General features: G+C 40.2%; 1 protein-coding gene across 9 annotated transcripts in view; it reads right to left on the bottom strand.

Annotated features, from left to right (window-relative positions):
• The window catches only part of IMMT (inner membrane mitochondrial protein), a 52292-nt gene that overhangs the window by 1380 nt on the left and 30401 nt on the right, over positions 1–20511 (bottom strand). For 7 of the 9 annotated variants that reach the window (XM_037039030.1, XM_037039038.1, XM_037039032.1 and 4 more), the window contains 7 exons: positions 13485–13588; positions 11998–12133; positions 11349–11478; positions 6722–6736; positions 4588–4811; positions 1811–1942; positions 573–702 (listed from right to left, as the gene is read on the bottom strand). In XM_037039030.1, the coding sequence (XP_036894925.1) occupies positions 573–702; positions 1811–1942; positions 4588–4811; positions 6722–6736; positions 11349–11478; positions 11998–12133; positions 13485–13588 (871 nt within the window). The remainder of the gene's footprint in view (positions 1–572; positions 703–1810; positions 1943–4587; positions 4812–6721; positions 6737–11348; positions 11479–11997; positions 12134–13484; positions 13589–20511) is intronic. The other 2 variants (XM_037039049.1, XM_037039073.1) reach the window with 1 other exon arrangement.

Raw genomic sequence — 20511 nt, 5'->3', positions numbered from 1 at the left:
ACAACTTACTTTCACCTTTACCCGACAAAAAGATCCCATAATACCCAGAGAAACCCATTTTATCACTATCTTCATTGTTCAGACGGTTCCTTCTCCACGCGGTTCATGGGGGCCTCAGCACAACTACTGTCCGTTTGGGGTGTGGGGAGCAGCAGCTCACCTCTTCCAGGCGGCCCTCCAGCAACAGGGCAGGGCAGGCTGGCACAGCCAGGGCCAGCGTGGGCCACACTGACCTCTTCTCCAGCCAGGACACATGGGACATAACAAAATGTGTTGGGTAAACTGTCTTGTAAATGGTGACCTCATGTCTGTCATAATAAGGCGTAAGGAGTAAAACTTACACTTGTTTAGATTTAATTTTTAGATTCTTTTAAATATCCTCACATCTATATTCCAAATTTACCAAATCTGGGGCTAAGTGTCTAAGAAATGAATAGTTTATCAGAGTGATGTCGGCGTCTCCATGCCCTGATGCCAATGCACGTATCCCACAGCTCTCGTAACAAGAAAGAAGCTCTCATAACCCTAAGAAGCTGGGCTGAATAAATCGTCTCAGAGGCCCATGTACTCACTCTGAACAGCCTGCTCGATCCCTCTCAGTCTGGCATAGGCAGTGTTTATATCCAGAGTGAAGTTGTCAACTTGCTCCTGACTGAGCCGACGATACTGTAATTCTTGCTCGGCGAGTTTCTCTGACAGATCCTGAAGAAAAACATAAATAGTGCACAGAAAGAAGTGACCTCACCTCGATGAACGGACACTGAAGTCTTCTAGCAACTGCTTGCCTCCCAAAGGAAAGGGGGCCTTTAAAACCTCAGAACAGTTCTCATGAACCGCCTACATTACACACATAGTATCAAAATTTCCTTAAACGCGTATCTGATGTGTAACTTTCTGTAACGTTACTAAGCTAATGTTACAGAAGGCGGACTGGCAGAAGGAAGGAGGCTATTAAAGTGAGAGAAATAACTGACTTTAGAAAGTAACTGTACTGCCGTGCAAACATAATTAAATTGTACTTGATATCCTCTACTTAAGAGTCTCCTACTCATTTTTCTCAGAAAAATACCCATCAAATAGAATTTAAAGTAAAATGCCTTTCTACTGGCATAAATTTCAATTTTCTGGAAGACTTTCTCATGTGAAAAACCTCATTCCCTTCTTGTGAGTCAAAATAATTAATCAGTATATCATAAACGACTTGCTAAGTAGAAACTAATTATGACTGAAGGTACCCAAACTTAACCTCTCTTGGAAGTTTCCTGAGATAAAAAATCTAGGCACCACATCACTCACAGGAGTTTCTGGAGATAAAGCAGGGCCAATTCTCTCCCAGTGCCCTATTTGTTTTCTTAAAAACAAGAATCACAATCTGAGACGTCCGTTTTGCTTCCTTGTTTCTGCCTGGTGGTCTGCTTTGAGCGCCGGTGCACTTAAGTATACAGCAGGCCCTGCCGGGCACTGGGCTGGCACTTAGATATTTACGCTCCGGCTGAATGAGCTTGTTCTTCGGTTACATTGTGTCCAGTATTAACACCTGCGCTCCTGAAACTTCACGCACCAACCCCCTTAAAGCTGTGAAGGCTCCAAAGACAGGACACAGACACAAAACACACCAGATCCATATTGGGACACCTTTAGGGGAAAGGGAGCAGTTCTGCAAATATACAAAAGCCCCACTTCAAGGGTAGGGACCACGACAAAGCTGCCTCGGAGGGAATGACATACAAAGCACGCTGAAGGGAAGGAGACCACTCTGAATGGAAAGGGCAAAGGCTGAGGGGAGTCGGTGCTTTGTGACCGGTCTCACCTGTTCAAACTCATGTTTCAGTTCCTGTTCCTGCACCCTGAGGACGTCGCGCAGGTGATCCGTGTGGGCAGCGGCCTGCCGGCGAAGCTGGGTTCTCATTTCATTCTCCATGGCATCTCTGACTTCCTCTACCTGTGCAACAGTCACGTTTAGTTCCCACTTCTCCGCACCCGCTTTTGGAAAAGGAGACTCGTAACAGTGACGACAGCAGCCTCCACGCCCTGATCCCCTAGCATGTGTCACGCACGCCATCGCATTTTCTACTTCTCCTTCTGACGTGAATCAGAAAGGTGAACATTGGAAGGGGACTCCAACAAGGTCACACAGTTGTGGCAAAAATCAGATTTCAAACAGTGGTCTCTGTGGCTCCGGAATTTGTGTTTTCTTTCACATTACCACGCTGCTTCCTACACGAAACACTGTCATTTCCCACATCACTTACTCTCCCTTGAGAATTAACATATTCTAGATCATGGGGAAAAACCACTACGGAGACCTGGGATCAAACACAACTTCATCACAACCATCTGTGGGACCCTGAGGAAATTATTTATTTTCTCAAGTCTCCATTTTCTCATCTGTGAATAATAATGCCTACTGTGAAGAACTGTTAAGAAACTTAATAGGTATCTGACAGTTGCTAAATACACTTTCTTCTAAACAAAGAAAACTGCTCTGAAACTGTTTGTTTTATATAAATTTAGATTCATCATGGGCCAATAACCAAAACTATAAAAAGCCTTGACTAACAATTAGCCATGGGTCATACTAAGAATTATTTAACAATGATTATGTACAATTATGAACTTACCTGTTCTCAGAAACAATATAATTAATAAGTAGATATAGTTTGTCACTGCATAAATATTTATGAAGTGTGAGCCCTGTGCCAGGCAGGGCCTGCTATATGCTTGGATGCAATCAGACAATAAGCAAAATGGACATCTTGGACTGTGATACCTGTTTCTAAGAAAATCACTAGGGCAATATGACAGAAAGTAACCCAGAGGCCCTACTTTAGACCACAGTGGTAGAAATGGCCTTGCTGAGGTGAAAAGTGAGGGACCACAACAATGTACCAGGCGGAGCAAAGACCCCCAAGGAAAAAGCTGTAGTCAAGGTACCCCCACCTCAAAACAAAACCAGCACCCCTGGTAAGCGAGGGAAGGGAAACTCTGGTCGACAGCAGACAGGAATAAGCTCAAGAGGCCTTTGTACAGGTTAAAAGTCTGGAATGTAGAGCAAATGCAGTGGGCACTCTGGAGAGTGTTCAGCAGCCTGGTGTCCAATCTGAATGATTTACAAGGACCACTTGCCTATGTGGATACGGCACAGAGATGAGTATGAAAACATGGAACCTGTTAAGATAATACTGTGGACTAAGGTGGTGGAAATGGAGAGAAGAGAGAAGTGAACAGTGAACAGACTTGGGATTTTCTTTGGATGCAGAACTGGTGGAATCTGTCAATGGCCTGGATGCACAAGCTGATAGAGGAACAACTAAGAATGACTTCTTGCTTGAGCAACTGAGTAGATGGAGTTTTACTTAGAGAGAAACGAGCTAAGGGAGCAATGAAGAGACCGACTGGAGAGAATGAAGAAGTGTTTTGAATGTGTTGAGTTGCAAACGACTACTGAAAATCTAGCTGGGCACATCAAGTCAGCTGCTAGACAGGCAACTAGAAGCCAAGGCAGACGTCAAAGCTAGCAACATAAATATCTTAAGTGACAGGTAATACTTATATTTCCGAGCCACTTTGGGACAGTTTAGATGGAGTTTAGGTTTCAGTGCATGCCAGTATTAGAGAGGCTGAGCAAAGGAGGAGGCCAAGGAGTGGCCAGCAAGGTGGGACAAAAGCCAGAAGAATGTGGTCCCCTGGTGGAAGACAAAGGGAAGAATTTCAAGGTGAAGGAGGTGGTCAACTGCGCAGTGAGAGAACACGAAAGCAGGATGAGCAGTCGAGCTCCCGAGCCGGCCTACAGACACCCATTTACCACATGATGTGCCCAGACTGAAGACTAAAGAACAAGCCCACCCACTCTTAAAAACACTGGCAGAGAAAAATAGACTCAGAATCCAATGGAGATTCTCTCAGTACTGCTTCAAGGGGCAAAAGCTCCACTGGGGAAGGACAAACTAGACAATCCCGGAGAGCAGCAGCTTGTTACTTTCTGATACGTCTGCATCTGCTCAACACACAGTGACCTGATTAGATGAATCCTTCCCCAGAAGTTCTGACTAGAACAAGGGCCAAAGCTCCATTCAAGAGGTGGGTGGCCATGACTTTATTTTAAAGTCAGTGACTGCTGATATTATCTCTAGAAGTAGAAGATCAAGTTAGATTCACTTAAAAAAATACGCACACACACGTTCTATTAGCTGCCAGACCAACAATACGATCGTACATCATGCACTCTCCAGACAACCCCACCGGACCTCAGTGAGACAATGAGAGTAGGAGATGCAAACAACATCTTTAGGGTTATTTTGCAAATATTTCTGCTCACATGGTCCTCCTGAAAAGCTGTTGGGCAGACCCGGAGGCCCGAGCGACTTTGAAAATGGCTGTTGTAGACCAGCCATGGTATTTCCCTCTGGCCTCCTACTGACTATAGGTAACAGCAGTATTATGCAACTCTGGAAAATGAGGATGGAACTCTGGCTAGATGATTTCTGAAAAACTCTTTCTCAATCTTAAATAAACTCCTGTTTTTCCAGATTTAAAAAAAGGCCAGATTCACTTCAAGTGTTAGGCAATCACACTTATGTCTTCTACCTTTCTGTCTTGTTCAGCCTCTATCTCGCTCCTGTGATGTTCTAATGCTTTTGCCACTGCAGAGTCAAAGGCCCGCTTTTCTTCCAGCTTTTGTTTTTCCAAGGCCAATGCAATGTGCTGCTTCTCTTTGGCTTTCTGTTCTGCTAGCTCTCGGTTCAGCTGGTCAATGCGACGATGTGCGTGAGCAACCAGGGAGTTCAGATCATCGGTAGACAGCTTGTCAGCTAAACAGAAAACCACATTAAAATGTTAACTAATTCACCAAAACTATACATCTACAAGGTAGCTTCTTTCAATTAACTATAATAGCTATAAAGAAAAGCAAAGACTAGCTAACATTTAAAAAGAGACTTAGATTCTCCAGGGCGATCAAAAACTCCCAGCTCATGGCTAACAACTAAGCTGTTTTCAATGCCAGGTGAAGTCATTTCGGTAGGCTTTCAAGTACACAATCAGTTCTTGGCCAGGGACCCAAATTAGTACTTGTAATCTGAATTATAAATTTGTTTAACAACTCACCATAATTTTGCCTGTAAAGACAAAACTTTCATATACAATCACTTCTACATTTTCTTTTATGCATAACTATTAGTCGTATCAGGCATACAAGTAAAGATTCTTTTCTGCCAAAAATCAAACCAAAGTCAGGCTCTTCCCTAATAAGAGTCCGATGCCTTCCTACAACAGATGGTACTCACACAACACACCTCCTACAACAGGTGGGATGACCTAGGGCAGTGAGTGATCTGCAACCAGGCCCATCCATCAGAATCACTTGCGGAGTTTTTAAAAATACTTATGCCCAGGGATTCTAATTTAGGCTTAAATACTCTTCCCACCCCCATCCCAATTTCACACAGCAGAAGCGTTCTAATATATTACCCTAGATTAAGAATTATGGCTGTAAAAGCAAAATACAGAATGTGAGAAATACTATATGATAAATGACTCAACTCTACAATAGATTGAAAAACAAAAAAACAAAGTGGGGATTAAGAGATTTATTGACCAAATTCAACATGTGTAGCTTCTTTGTATACTGATTCAAATAAAACAACTAAAAAAATTTCATTCTATAAAATAATTGGGGATATTTAAGCACTGAATAGACATTTGATGATATTAGAGAATTATTATTATTTTAGCTATGCTAATTGTACAGTGATTACTTTTTAAAAAACATACTGAAAGTATTTACAAGTAACAAGATAAAATATCTGGAATCTGCTTCAAAATCCACTGTGGAAATAAATGAGACAAAATCGATCATTTCTGAGTTGGGTGATGGATTCATAGAAGTTCATTATCATTTTCTTCCTACATTTTATTATTTAAAATTTTACAAAAGAAAACACACCCCCACACACCCACACCTACAGGTTTCCAATAACCTGGTGAAACATTTTTATAGATGAGAAAACATGGATGCAAAAAATATTGGAGTCACATTTATCACATGCCGCATAATTCTACTTTATAGTGGGTTGGCCAAAAAATGCATGTTTCCTTCCATAAAATAAAAAACACACTTTTCATTTGCACCAATACCTTTATTGATTTAGACACTGTGAGCATGTTGGCTATCTCCCGCATGGTACAACACTGACTCTCCTCAATTAATGTCTCAGTTTGCTCGCTGTCAACTGCAACTGGTCCTACCCAACCACAGAGCATCATCCAGCGAGACATCTCCAGCCCAGAGCTTCACAAACCACTTCTGACATGTTCTGTCAGTCACAGCACCGTCTCCACCCACTGCACAAAATCTTTTTTTGAGTTTCAGTTGTGATTTTAGCTTTATTGAAATAATACAGCATAATATGCCAAAAACGTTGCTTATTTTCTTCCATCTTCAATTTTAAAATGACTACACAAAACTTCACCAATTTTGATTAGATTTTTTAAATGCATACTGATAAGACAGCTGTCACAGTACAATCAAAATAGCTTCACATGAAGTTAAAGACAACTAAGCACTACTACAGCCATCTTATGGAAAAAAACAAACTTTTTGACCAACCCGATGTTATGCAGGTGATTTAGTTTAAGAATCACAGGCAGAACAAAAAGACTTCAGCCTTCTAATGACCCAAAACAAATGACTTTGAACATAAAAAAACACATAATTACTCACCTAGATCAGAAACAGCTACAAAAGAAAAGAAAAACAGCTTTAAAAACAGAATATACATATTTAAATTATTAATCATTAATAATTAAGCAGAAATACCCAAAAGAAAACAAGGAATGAGAAACCAGTAGAAAATGGGTATTTCATTTAAATTTTTTAAAATTTTTATTGATTGATTTTTAGATGAGGGGGAGAGAGAGAGAGAGAAACACTGATTTGCTGTTCCACTTATTCATACATTTCTTGGTTGATTCTTGTGTGTGCCCTGACTGGGGATCAAACCCACAACCTTGGCGTATCAGGATGATGCTCTAACCAACTGAACTACCCAGCCAGAGTTTGAAAAGCATATTTTAACATTTGGAAGCAAAATAATAGCTTACTTCCTAAAACTTTTAAGGATTGTAAAACAATATAAATCAAGGTAAATTCTAATGTTTTAGAAAATAAGTCACTAATATTATAAGTTTTCATTTCTGGGCACTCTATTTTTGCTAAAGCAATCAATTTAGTTTTTCTATAGAAACTATAATTCTCATTTACATCCCCCATTTGCATTACTTTATAAAGTATTTCACTTAGGCACAGTTCTGACTCTGTTCTAAGTATCAGGCTTCTCCTAGCATTTCAATTAAGAAATTAATGTTCCTTATTTGGAAATCTGCAAACAGTGAACTCACATTAAATTTGAGTTTAACCCTTACAAATTAAACTGAGAACTGTGACCACCTGATTCGATGGCAAGGAAGAGAACAACAACACTCTAAATAGCCTAGATGACACCCGCAGCAGGCTCACAGCACCACTGAGTGCGCGCCTGACAGGAGAGGGAACCTCGGCCCACCTCCAGTCTCTCAGTGTAAGCGTCTCAATATCCTGGGCATGGCCCTTAGAACCTGAAAGTGCAAAGGTATTCTCATCCAAAATCACCCTTCATTTCAACCACTTAATCTGGTATTCAACCAGAAATCGGTCCCACTGAAGGAAAAAATAACAAAGATGGGCAAGGTGAGAAGTAATATGTCAGTCTTAACATGGCGCATAAAGAGGCCATACTAGTCTTTACGCAATGAAGGAAATGTTCCCTGGGAATACTCACAATTTATGCCTTGCCCCCGATTCTCCCCTCCTGGCAACAGCACGCCTCCTAATGACTCCTCCTCACTTCCCCACAGTGGTGTTTATCATCTATTTCGTTATGTTTTACTTTTGCATGCATCCTCAGACAATACATGGCTTAGTTTTTGCATGTTCTTAAGCTTCACATTAAGTGGTATTCTACTCTATGAATTCTTTTGCAGCTTTTTGTTTTTCTTAACGTCTGTCTTTGAGAGAGACAACTTTGGTTCATTTGTTTACACAGCCATATGAGGCACATTGAGCTATTCCTGATTTCTCCGCTCTTAGTGCTGCTACGAACACTTTCACAACTCTCTCTTGGCACTCGTATGACGTCTCCTACACCTCGTATCCAGGAGTTGAACTGTTGGACCAGGAAGTATATACATCATAAACTTCACTAGACACTATAACCTATGGATCAACAACAAATCAACTGCTAAACAATGACAATGTTTCATTCTCATTCTTCATTTTCAGTGCCCCTGGCACACATACCCTCAGGAGGCCAGTATCACTCGCCCTCACATTACTCCAGCAGCTTTTAACTAGCTTCTTTGTCCTTAAGCATCCCTCCCTATACTCTCAACCCCATAAAAACGAACTTTCTTGCTCATTATATCACTCCTGAAAACCTGAAAGGGGTCCTATGCTGTCAGTACAAACCAATCAGCAAAGAATAGCGAGGCCAGTGAGTAAGAATGAAATCCTGGCTCTATCCCCAACCTCAGGCAAATTACTTAACGTCTCTGTGTCTCAACTTTCTCATCTATAAAATGGACATATAACAACATTTACCTCATAGGGCTATAATGAAATTTAAATCATTTCACTGTGCTACACATAAAATAATGCTCAATAATTTTAGCTTTTATTGTATGTATGACACCATGCTCAGCTATGGAGAACACAGAAAAAGTATTAGACATGTAGATCACTAGGACTTTTCTAACTTAGGGAAATAAGACTAATAAGAGCAAAATAACTAATAACACAAATCAGAATTAACAAGTTTGGTATAGGTCTTAAATGAGCTCAGATGTTAGAGGCAAGGATATCTGCTAAGGGCTGGGGTAATGGTGGAGTATTCCACTATCTCCAGAGTTATACAAGAGATCAATGCCAGAGGCAGGAAAACTGTGTGGCTGTGGGCATGTAAAGGGAAACATCTGGACAAGTGACCAGATGCCACTTGTCCCTTTTACATTTTGTACTATGTGAATATATAATCTATTTTAAAAGTTAATACAGCGGGCCTGCGAACCAGAGGATCGCGGTTCGATTCCCAGTCAGGGCACATGCCTGGGTTGCAGGCTGGTTCCCTGCAGGCCAACTCCCAGCAGGGGATGCATGAAAGGCAACCATACATTGATGTTTCTCTCTCTCTCCTTCTCCTCTAAAGATAAATAAACAAATAAATAAAATCTTTAAAAAAAAGAGTAATTTAAAAAAAAAAAGTTAATACAGCATTAAATAGAGGCTGTAAAAAAACATAATTTGGAGACAGTACTGCAAGGTACTTTCACTTTGTCCACGGTAACAGCTCTTTAATGCTGGGTTTTTCAACCTCATTACCACCAACATGCTAGCCAGATAATTCTCTGTTGGGGGGGGGCTAGTCTGCGCACTGTAGGGTGTTTAGCAGCATCTCTGCTCTGAACCCACAGATGCCAGTGGCAACCCCCAATGTGGCAAATAAAAATGTCTCCAAACATCACCAAACATCCTTTGAGGGGGTGCAAAACAGTCTGGGTTGGGAACAACTGCTTTACTGTTCCCACGTTAAATGAAAACAATGGGCATTTTCAACATTAGCAAAAGAATTTTTTAAAACTTAAAAACTTCTGAGGCTGGCTTGCACAAATCAGAAGGATTTAGCCTGATAAGAAGAGCGAAGACAAGTATTTGGAATGAGAGCACGCAAACTCCCAGGGACAGACTCACCACCAACACCTCCCAGTCAAAGCCTGCCCTGCCCTCCCAGCCGACTGCATTTATTTCAGCCAGCTTAGACTCCCCACTGTCTTCCAACCACACTCATGCCAAGGAGCTCATGCTTAATGGAGAGAGATACACAACAAACAGAAAAAAGCAGAAAATAACAATTTCAAAAGAATAAGACAGTGAATTCTGGAGTTAAGACAGAAGAGGGAAGGTGTCTGCAGTGACAAAGTTTCAGTTGCTACCTCGATGAAGCACAGCTCTTGAGAAATTCTGACGAGAGAAACTGCAGATGTGGCCTAACAAAGTCTGTGTGGGGGCAGCCTGCCCACACTGCCCTCGTTGCCAGCTTTTAGTGAGTTTAAACAGCTGTGTGCAAACAGTGTCACTACTCCCAGACTGAACTCTGTGTGTTTCTCCACTTGAATCTCTTATTAAATCCTGCTTTTATAGAGATTTTTTCTTTGACATGAGTCTGATATCTCCCTCAACCAACTGAATTAAGTAAACTAAATGTCTAGTTATTTTTGACAGCCTTGATTCCACTTCTGGCCATTAAATTTCCCCGACTGACCCTGACGCAGACAGAATCCCTGCACTGGTTTTCAATCCCTTTGCCCCTTGGACCCGCTGTGGCTCCGCGGCCCAGCGAGGTCTCCCACAGCAGTTCTTCCAGTCCTACCCGACGTCCGGTTTCTAACAGACACTGGCATTTAAACAGTATTCTTCTTCAAAAAAATATTTTATTTATTTATTTTTAGAGAGAGGGGAAGGGAAGGAGAAAGAGTGGGAGAGAAACATCAATGTGTGGTTGCCTCTCAGGTGTCCCTCACTGGGGACCTGGCCCGCAACCCAGGCACATGCCCCGACCGGGATCAAACCAGCGACCCCTGCTTTAGAGGCCTGTGCTCAATCCACTGAGCTACACCAGCCAGGGCTAAACAGTATTCTTGAGGCTGCAAACTTCTAATTCTTACTACCCTCACAGCACTTCAGGACAATGAGACTATGCCCCACAGGTACACTGTGTAACTCCTTGACCATCAAAGGTCCCTGCAGCCGGAGCTGTTCAAAAGCAACAGCCACACAGCCAACTTCTTCTTCACTGCAGCGCCCCTGGGTGAGTTCTCAATCACACCACTGTCAGAGAGCAGTAGGGGTGTCTTAAATAACTCATTATGAATATTTTTAAAGTACTAAAGGTTTTGAATAATTTTACATATATATAATATTCTAATAGAATCAAGATTATAATGTCCCTTTCACTCACTCGGATACCAAAAAAAACAAAAAACAAAACCACTCTGTTCTGAGTGGTAGAGGCCATAATCATGGATTATGGAATCAAACACTGACTGGAACTCGTGTTGACTATCGCTAAAACCATGAGGGCGCTGTCACAGGTCTGTTATCTGCCATGGCCATCACTGAAATGAAATGCTGCGTACAACAAATAAGATGCACGCCAGAGAGGTTTGGACTAGATGAAGGGACCTAAAGCAAGCTTAGATTAGTCAGTCAGTTGTAAAGAAATGAAAAAGAAAAGGGCCGACACTCCAGTTGTACTTACTCATCCCCTTCCACCCTGGCAAGACTTCTGGAGTAATGCTGTCCAGTTCTCGCTTGAAGTCGTCCCGGGCTTGGACCACCAGCTCGTGGTACTGAGACACCACCTTAGCCTCAGACTGAGCCGCTTCGACCTGAGCAAATACAAGGGGTATGTGGATGAAGCAAACACAAAGTGCCACATGTGTTCCAAGAAAAAAGAAGTCATATTCCTTTATTTATTTACGTTTGGTTGGGAATATATAAAAAACATAGAGAAAAACTAAAGCTCAGAAAGGAACATAAGCTTTGCCTTTATTTCCTTCTAATTCTGTGCAAACACCACTGTCAAGCCCTCTCCCGCGCCCACACAGATCACAGGTACAAACAGAAGACCTGCTACAAAATAAAAATTTTCCTAAGTGGTCATAATCATGACCAAAAATGTTAACTGTTATAAAAAGTATCAACAATATTCAGCAATCCGCTTCGCTTCGTGTCCAACTCAAGTTTGTAAAATTTGTAACAACTAAATTTTTTGGCAGGGGAAAAGGGAGAGAGATGGTAACAATTTATTATTTTCCTGAATAAATAATTTTATTTTCTTAAAATCCTCTGGCTAAAGGATTATATTTAAAAGTAAAAACTACTTGTAAACAACCTAGAAAACACACCTTTCGGACCACATTATCCAGGTCAACTATCAGGCTGTGAAGTCTCCCCTCTGCGGCAGCAACATGAGGTTTGGCCCCAGCAACCTCTTTTTTCTTTGCATTTTCAACTACACTTTTCATCTTCTCTAACTCTTCTCTGAAAACCAATACACAAAACAAAGGTTGAGTATTATTCCTTGTCAATTTTATTAGAGTTTAAAGTTAATACAACATAATATTGTTTCAAGTTTGTAAAAAAATAAAATTTGAGAAAAATTACTCCATGCTTTTTCATAGTCGTACGCAGAGAACCCCGTCCCTGTCAACAACTGAAAACACCTCAGTCAGGGTCCGCTCTCCTCGGGTGAACCGGAGAAGGGGCACAGGCACAGGGGAAGGCACAGGCTTCGGAACCAGGTAAACTTGCCTCTCCTTTGCTGCACACTCTTGTATTAACAGGGATTAGAGGCCATTCTTAAGAAGTACCTGGCACAGTGCCTGCCACACAGAGAACATTTAATAAATGGCAGCGTTTGGAAGGCTCGGGTTGATGCCAACGAGCATGTAAAGACAAACGCGAGGAAGGAGACCAAAGAGCTCACTGAGCAAGTCACTGGGTATCCGGGAGCCCTAACCATTCAGTGTTTCACAGATCAGATGGACTGTGGTCTTCCCACCACCACACACAGACTCAGAACCCTGACTCCTGGTCTGGAGTGATGTGAGCGTAATGTCCAAAATCTTCTAAAAGATATGCTGACATTAGAAGGCTTTTCTTTCTCTACCAACAATAAATATCTTAAGGAAGACAGCAAAACTGTGAATGACATATAATGATTCCATTATGTTGGTGAGAACCTTTGGTTTGCATGCTTGATCCTACTTTTGGCCAACTTCTAGGAACCAAGGTCAGGGTGACATAAAACCAACCCACTGTATTATACATGACTACTTTGTTAAAGCAAAGAAACTGTGAGATACGCTCTAAATCAGGGGTGTCACCGGGGGCCACATCAGCCTCGCAGTTGCCTTCGAAGGCCGAAATAATTTTAGAACTGTATAAATGTAACTACTCCTTAACAGGTAAAGAGTTGAAATTACATTCGACCCTTTGAAGGCAATCATGAGGCTGATGTGGCTCCTGGTGAAATGAGTTTGACACCCCTACTCTAAATTTAACTGCTCAAACCATCCAAGAAAAATCTTGAAATTATGGCAGAAGCTCAGTAAGTCTGTAGAGACACATCACCTAATCAATAATCCAAAGAAAACTGCTTTTTATACAGCATCTCTAATTTAGATTTCTGTCAAATTTATTTTGGCCTAATATCTCATTCCTTCTTTCCTGTTTTAAACCTTGGTGTTTCCAATACCAATGCAAATCCAGGTAATGAGGGAAGAAAGGGTTTCTCTCCTTCCTCATTCTATACAGACAAAACAAAGAAAACCCAGCCCAAAAAAAGCCACCAGGAGGCCCTAATTACTTGTTAAAGTCCATGAGTAATTACTTGGCTTTGAGAAGGGCATCAGCAGCCTCATCTACTGCCTTTCTGCGTTCCTTCAATGCGCCTTCCACTGTGCGCCACTGAGCTGACTTCTTCTCACCTGCAACCTAAACAAAAAGCTTTAATTACTAGATTTATTGGGGCGGTCACTGAGTAAGATATATATAAATGTCTAATCAGCACGTTGTACACCTGAAAACTGTACATTAGTACAACTAGTGTACTAATGACATACAGTATTGCATGTCAACTGTAATTGAAAAGTAAGTTAATTTTTAAAAAATAAAAGGAGACAATCCCATTAGTACAAAAAAAATGAATTACATAAACATGAACTGCTGCTATTACTGTCACAGGACAGGCAAACATGACCAAATGCAGAAATAAGTGGCATTAAATTCAAAGGTAAAAAGTTACATTCAATAATTATCCACAGTAGAAACTCTTAATCTAAGGTTCATGGTGAGCTCAAAGAAACCCATGAACCATCTACCATCAACCACCCTTCCCCCCACAACATTGCAAAAGATGTGTTCCTATGTGTATGAGCATTTTTGTTACATTCTCAAAACATGAGGCAGAAAAAGTTAATGAGACCATGAATTATGTTTGTCAATGAAATCACTCTTCAATGAAGCACTGGTACTTAAATTTCTCTTAACTGGTAGGTCTGTTTACCAAAACCGTAGTTTAAGGATGAGTACAAAGTTTACACACTTGTAGGAGCCTTCCTCCTCTCAAATATTAATCTAAAGAACGACATTCTGTAATCTGTAAGGGGAAAATCAACTAATGTACTCATGTCAACCCTCCCACGTGAATTTTACAGAATGTGAATTATATACATAGATAGATAAAATTTACATATAAATAAAAGTTTTCCTTGAAAATTCCTTAGGTACGCCCAACATGGTTTTACTCCAGCTTCTCAACTGACTCTACTCCTTCAGCTGAGCAGAGGAAACACAGGGTCCCGCCCCGCCCCGGCCCACCCGGCCCCGCCCCGCCCCGCCCGGCCCTGCCCCGCCCCCCTCGGGAACACTGCCATCACACTCAGTGCAGAGGCGCTCACACCATGAGGCAGGAACCCAGGTCACCAAAGGCACAGATGAGTCCAGCTCCCACCCTCACTGCATTCTGTGTCATATACACAATAAGTGGAATGTTATTTGGAACTGTCTGGACTACTTTAAATATTTTTAAATTAACTATTAACTGTTTTAAATGCTTCTTTCTCTCTTTCCTCTTCCCAAATGCATATAGTTTAAAGCAAACGTGTTCTGTATAGATATGAAGCAAAACTACTTCATGGCTTATCTGGAAAGTACACTGTGCTACGACCCTGGAGATGAACAGGAACAAACTAAACTATCAGGGAACAAAATACTTTTATCTAAGAAAAAAAACAAGTGAATTGGTTCAATGACTACATTTCAAATTGCCCAAACAGGACCACTCCTGGTCCCCAGACAGAGGCTGCTGTCATCTCAGTAAGGTGTTGTGGCCATGGACGCCCAACTTGTACCTTCCCAAGTTAGAAATACACACAGTCCTGCCTCTGTAGTCCCAGGCCCACTGCTTTGGAAGGAGGGCCCAGCAAAAGTAACGCCTCTAGTTTGGGTCATTCACAACCAATTCCCCACATTATGTTCCCACTGACAGCGAGCACGATCTCCATTTTAAAGGTTCATCTATGGTCAACGAAAAGTTCAAACAACATCACTCAACCTTGCCACTGGACCACTGTGGCGGTCTGAGAAGGCTTCTCAGAATACCAGGTTTGAATGCTTAACATGAAACTTACAAAGGAACCCAATCGCTGTACACAAACATATAAATTACTGTTTAAATTCTGCAAAATAGAAACCATGATCCAGTGGTAGGACTAGTAAAAAACTTAATTTAGAAGTAGTGATGAGCATAAGTGATATTTCAAGAGATCTGCAAGTACTATAATTTGACTGGAAAATACCTGTGCTCTCTACTGGTGACAAAGTTACAAAGAGTGTTAACACTACTGCTGTCTGTTACTGATACTCGTAACTGAAGGAGAAGGTTTTGAGACTAGAAAAAAATTAAGATGTTTTCTACCCAAGTTCAACAAACCCATGAATTCTATCCATAGTACCCAACTTCAGGTTTAAGAGTCCCAGCTTTTAAATAAAAGATTTGGTACATTACTTCTATCTTTGTATCTGACTTTTCCGTTTTTATGTTTTACATAAATTGTTGCAAAGTGACAAAGCAAATCAATGTTATAGTGTGAATAGTGAAGTTGCTGTTTCAGTGAATTGCCACCTTATCCATTTTGCAAAAAAAAATACATCAAGAAACGGTGCTGGTTGGACCGTATCAATCTCTCGTCAGGTATAACATTTTCCATGGCTTCAGAGTATGCTCGTATAAGAATATTGGCCTTGACTGGGTAGCTCAGTTAGTTAGAGCATCATCCCAATACACCAAGGTTTGACCTCCCTGCCTGGGCATGTACAAGAATCAACCAACAAATACATAAATAAATAGAACAACATATTGATGTCTCTCTCTCTCTTTCTTTAAAATCAATCAACCAATTTAAAAGATATGATCATTTTTTAAAGAAAGAAAAACCTGTTTTCGTAGGAAGAGAACTCTTTATAACTAACCCAGAAGACTCATAAAACATGTAAGTGCTAGTGAGGTATCTGGGGGCCAAAACGTGTCTCCCTCTGTTGAACGTATCCCACACATGGGGGTCTCCAAGGACAAGCTGCACTGTAAGGCAGACACCAGGTTCCTCTATAATCAGGCCAACTCTAACTGTCTCAAAACACTGATTTGATAAAGTAATTCAGTTATCATAGTGCCTGTGTGCACCTGTAGCTTCTTTTACTAGAAAAAAAACAGAGGTTGGAATCCATTAACATTTCAAAACTTTTCTTCATACATTTTTCTGATAATTTTATAATACCAGCTTAATACTCCCTAATCTAGTTCACCGTTCCTGTGAGGTGCTCTTCAGTGGGAAAATCCTGATCACAACAGATGTCATACTGTCTAACCCACACGCACCCCGTACTATGTGCTCACTGGGAAGAGAGAAGAGCCTCTTAGGCAGCCTCCCACCAAAGTAGTACCACAGATATTTAAAGTTTCTAATCAGTGTCCTTCCGAGAGATACTGGTCCATTTGGGTTTGAACCCAATTTCCTGATACCATGCAACTTCAAGCCTTCCCATACCTGTATAACCAGCATATTAAATATTCTGTGTGGGTGCATTTTCCTGACTGAACTCTGACTGAAATTTAAATTTTATTTTCTTGGACTTCCAATAAAACAGAATTTTCTTTAAGTCTTCAAAGGTTGTAGTTTCTGGCTATTTATATCAAAGGTCTAATTTAGCTCTTTTGAACAATGTGAAATGTGTTTATATTCTTAAAAAACCATAGTTTTGGTAAAAAAGTAACTTTACTGATCATGCATGATCGCCTGATCCGTAAACTTTACAGTTTATGTACTTTACTCTTTAACTGACTTGGTACTGCCTGGCCAGGTGGCTCAGTTGTCATTCTTTACACCGAAAGACTGCAGGTTTGATTCCTGGTTAGGGCACATAAGATGTTTCTTACGGATGTTTCCGTCTCTCTCCCCCTTCCTCTTTGTAAGACATACCCTTGGGTGAGGATTGAAAACAAATTATAAAATAAAATGAGTGACTTAGTATTGAGATATATTTCTATATACTAAATAACTGAATGCAATTATAAAGGAAACTTATTGCATCCATCCAGGAATTACATTTTCAAATCAATGTAATTACTCTACCCTTGGAAGTACTCAATGTAAGTTAAATAATCAGCATAAGCATGTAAAATAGCTGGTATTTCAGGGTACATGGGATCTCCCTGTATTACTTCTTTTTTTTTTTTTTTTTTTTTTTTTTTTTTTTTTTTTTTTTTTTTTTTTTTTTTTTTTTTTATTTTATTTATTTATCTTTAGAGGGGAAGGGAAGGAGAGAGGAAGGAAACATCAATGTATGGTTGCTTCTGGTGCATCCCCTGCAGGGAACTGACCCCTGCTGGAAACTGGCCTGCAACCCAAGCATGTGCCCTGACTGGGAATCGAACCGCGATCGTCTGGTTCGCAGGCCTGTATTACTTCTTAGAACTGCACGTTAATCTAAAAGTATCTCAAAATTTTTATGCCCTGGCTGGTGTGGCTTAAGTGGACTGAGTGCTGGCCTGCGAATCAAGGGGTCACTGGTTTGATTCCCTGTCAGGGCACATGCCTAGGTTGTGGGCCAGGTCCCCAAATGGGGGTGTGTGAGAGGCAACCGACGGACGTTTCTCTTGCACATCAATGTTTCTCTCCCCCTCTTTCTCCCTTGCCTCCCCCTGTCTCTAAAAATAAATAAATTAAAAATGAAGGAAATCTTTTTTAAGAGTTTATTTAAAAATGGTGATTTTAGAGCAGAAAAACAGAAAGCAAACAACAAACATATTCAAGCAATATTAAGATATGAAAGTAAAGCTGAACTAATTCTTGTACCGTATCATTGTTGTGATATAAAACAAAACACCATATAAAAATTCACCTAAAAGAACACAAAGGTTTTTCTTGTTGCTGTTCTTTTTTTAAGACAATTACTTTAGATTATCTTCACCTAGTGAGAGAAAGCCCATGCTAGGAGTAAGAAACCAGTTTCTTAAATACTGCAAGTGTAGTCACATTCTTTTGCTCACCTCAGAATTGTCCATGGCTGCTTTCAGTGTGTTGGAGTGGGCATTGATGGCCTGGACTGCCGCATTCTGGGCTGCAATGGCCTGCTGAGTGATGTGGGCAGTTTGGCTCAGGGCATCTTCCAAGCTCTTGGCTAAAGCTAAATTAAAAAGAACAGTTAAAAAAACAGATCCCCCCACAAATTTCTTTGTTTTAAACTTTCACTCTGCTCATAAGGAGTTTTCCACTGCATTTTCCCCAAACTGTTAAAGCAAAAAAAAAAAACAACAAAAAAACCCATACAGATCTAGAGAAGGAAAGTTTCATTTAAAAGTATGATAAAATATTAGGAATTATTGAATCTGAATGATAGATCTGTTGGGGTTCATTATGTATTTTCTTATGTACACCTAAATTTTTTCAAAATAAAAAGTGTTTTTGTCGTTTTTTTTTTTTAAGGTAAAAATTTCTTTTAAAAGACTGGCATTTATTTCAAATGGGAAGAACAAGGTTCAGGTCACTATAGTCCCTTTTACCTATTATAGGCTATAAACTCAGCATAACCACTAACATTTTTCATCTTAAATAACAATCACGCAGACCCACAGGAAAAGAGGTACCCATTTTCATCTCCTTAGCAGGAGGGGATGCTCACAGTAAACTGCATCACCAAAATGTGATAATAACACAGACAAGAGAAAAAAAAAGACAGGCATGAAAACATACAAACAAACAAACAAACAGAAAGAATGGACAGTGCTTTTCCACAAAGAACTCAAGAAATGGCAGACACTAATATTCCAGATCACATTGCTATGTGCTGCTTCAGGAATCAAAAAGAAAGTTTTTTAAAAATAAAAGCAAGGAATTATTTTAGATACAATATTAAAATGGAAAAGTCACGCACACCATTGGAAGAAAAAAGGCCAGTAAGAATACAAATTTATCAGGTATTAGATGACCAAAAAAGGAAAATACCTGTGGCAGGTGAGACAAAAATAAAAGGTGATTTCCAACAAAAGAAGCAACAAGACAAATGGAACCTAATGAACCACACCCAGTACCTCTGCAACACAGATAAAAAAAGGTTAATACTAGAGAAAATACCAAGANACTTCAAGCCTTCCCATACCTGTATAACCAGCATATTAAATATTCTGTGTGGGTGCATTTTCCTGACTGAACTCTGACTGAAATTTAAATTTTATTTTCTTGGACTTCCAATAAAACAGAATTTTCTTTAAGTCTTCAAAGGTTGTAGTTTCTGGCTATTTATATCAAAGGTCTAATTTAGCTCTTTTGAACAATGTGAAATGTGTTTATATTCTTAAAAAACCATAGTTTTGGTAAAAAAGTAACTTTACTGATCATGCATGATCACCTGATCCGTAAACTTTACAGTTTATGTATTTTACTCTTTAACTGACTTGGTACTGCCTGGCCAGATGGCTCAGTTGTCATTCTTTACACCGAAAGACTGCAGGTTTGATTCCTGGTTAGGGCACATAAGATGTTTCTTACGGATGTTTCCGTCTCTCTCTCCCTTCCTCTTTGTAAGACATACCCTTGGGTGAGGATTGAAAACAAATTATAAAATAAAATGAATGACTTGGTATTGAGATATATTTCTATATACTAAATAACTGAATGCAATTATACAGGAAACTTATTGCATCCATCCAGGCATTACATTTTTAAATCAATGTAATTACTCTACCCTTGGAAGTACTCAATGTAAGTTAAATAATCAGCATAAGCATGTAAAACAGCTGGTATTTCAGGGTACATGGGATCTCCCTGTATTACTTCTTAGAACTGCATGTTAATCTAAAAGTATCTCAAAATTTTTATGCCCTGGCTGGTGTGGCTTAAGTGGACTGAGTGCTGGCCTGCAAATCAAGGGGTCACTGGTTTGATTCCCTGTCAGGGCACATGCCTGGGTTGTGGGCCAGGTCCCCAAATGGGGGTGTGTGAGAGGCAACCGACGGACGTTTCTCTTGCACATCAATGTTTCTCTCCCCCTCTTTCTCCCTTGCCTTACCCTGTCTCTAAAAATAAATAAATTAAAAATAAAGGAAATCTTTTTTAAAAGTTTATTAAAAAATGGTGATTTTAGAGCAGAAAAACAGAAAGCAAACAACAAACATATTCAAGCAATATTAAGATATGAAAGTAAATCTGAACTAATTCTTGTACCGTATCATTGTTGTAATATAAAACAAAACACCATATAAAAATTCACCTAAGCCCTGGCTGGTGTAGCTCAGTGGATTGAGCGCGGGCCCGCGAACCACACGGTTGCGGTTCGATTCCCAGGCAGGGCACATGCCT

The sequence above is a fragment of the Sturnira hondurensis genome, unplaced genomic scaffold, assembly GCF_014824575.4.
Source record: "Sturnira hondurensis isolate 20B ecotype Veracruz unplaced genomic scaffold, ASM1482457v3 Scaffold0002039, whole genome shotgun sequence".
In the NCBI taxonomy this organism is placed as follows: domain Eukaryota; kingdom Metazoa; phylum Chordata; class Mammalia; order Chiroptera; family Phyllostomidae; genus Sturnira; species Sturnira hondurensis.
Note: the sequence above shows the minus strand (reverse complement) of the source record. Positions and strands in the feature narration are given on the sequence as shown.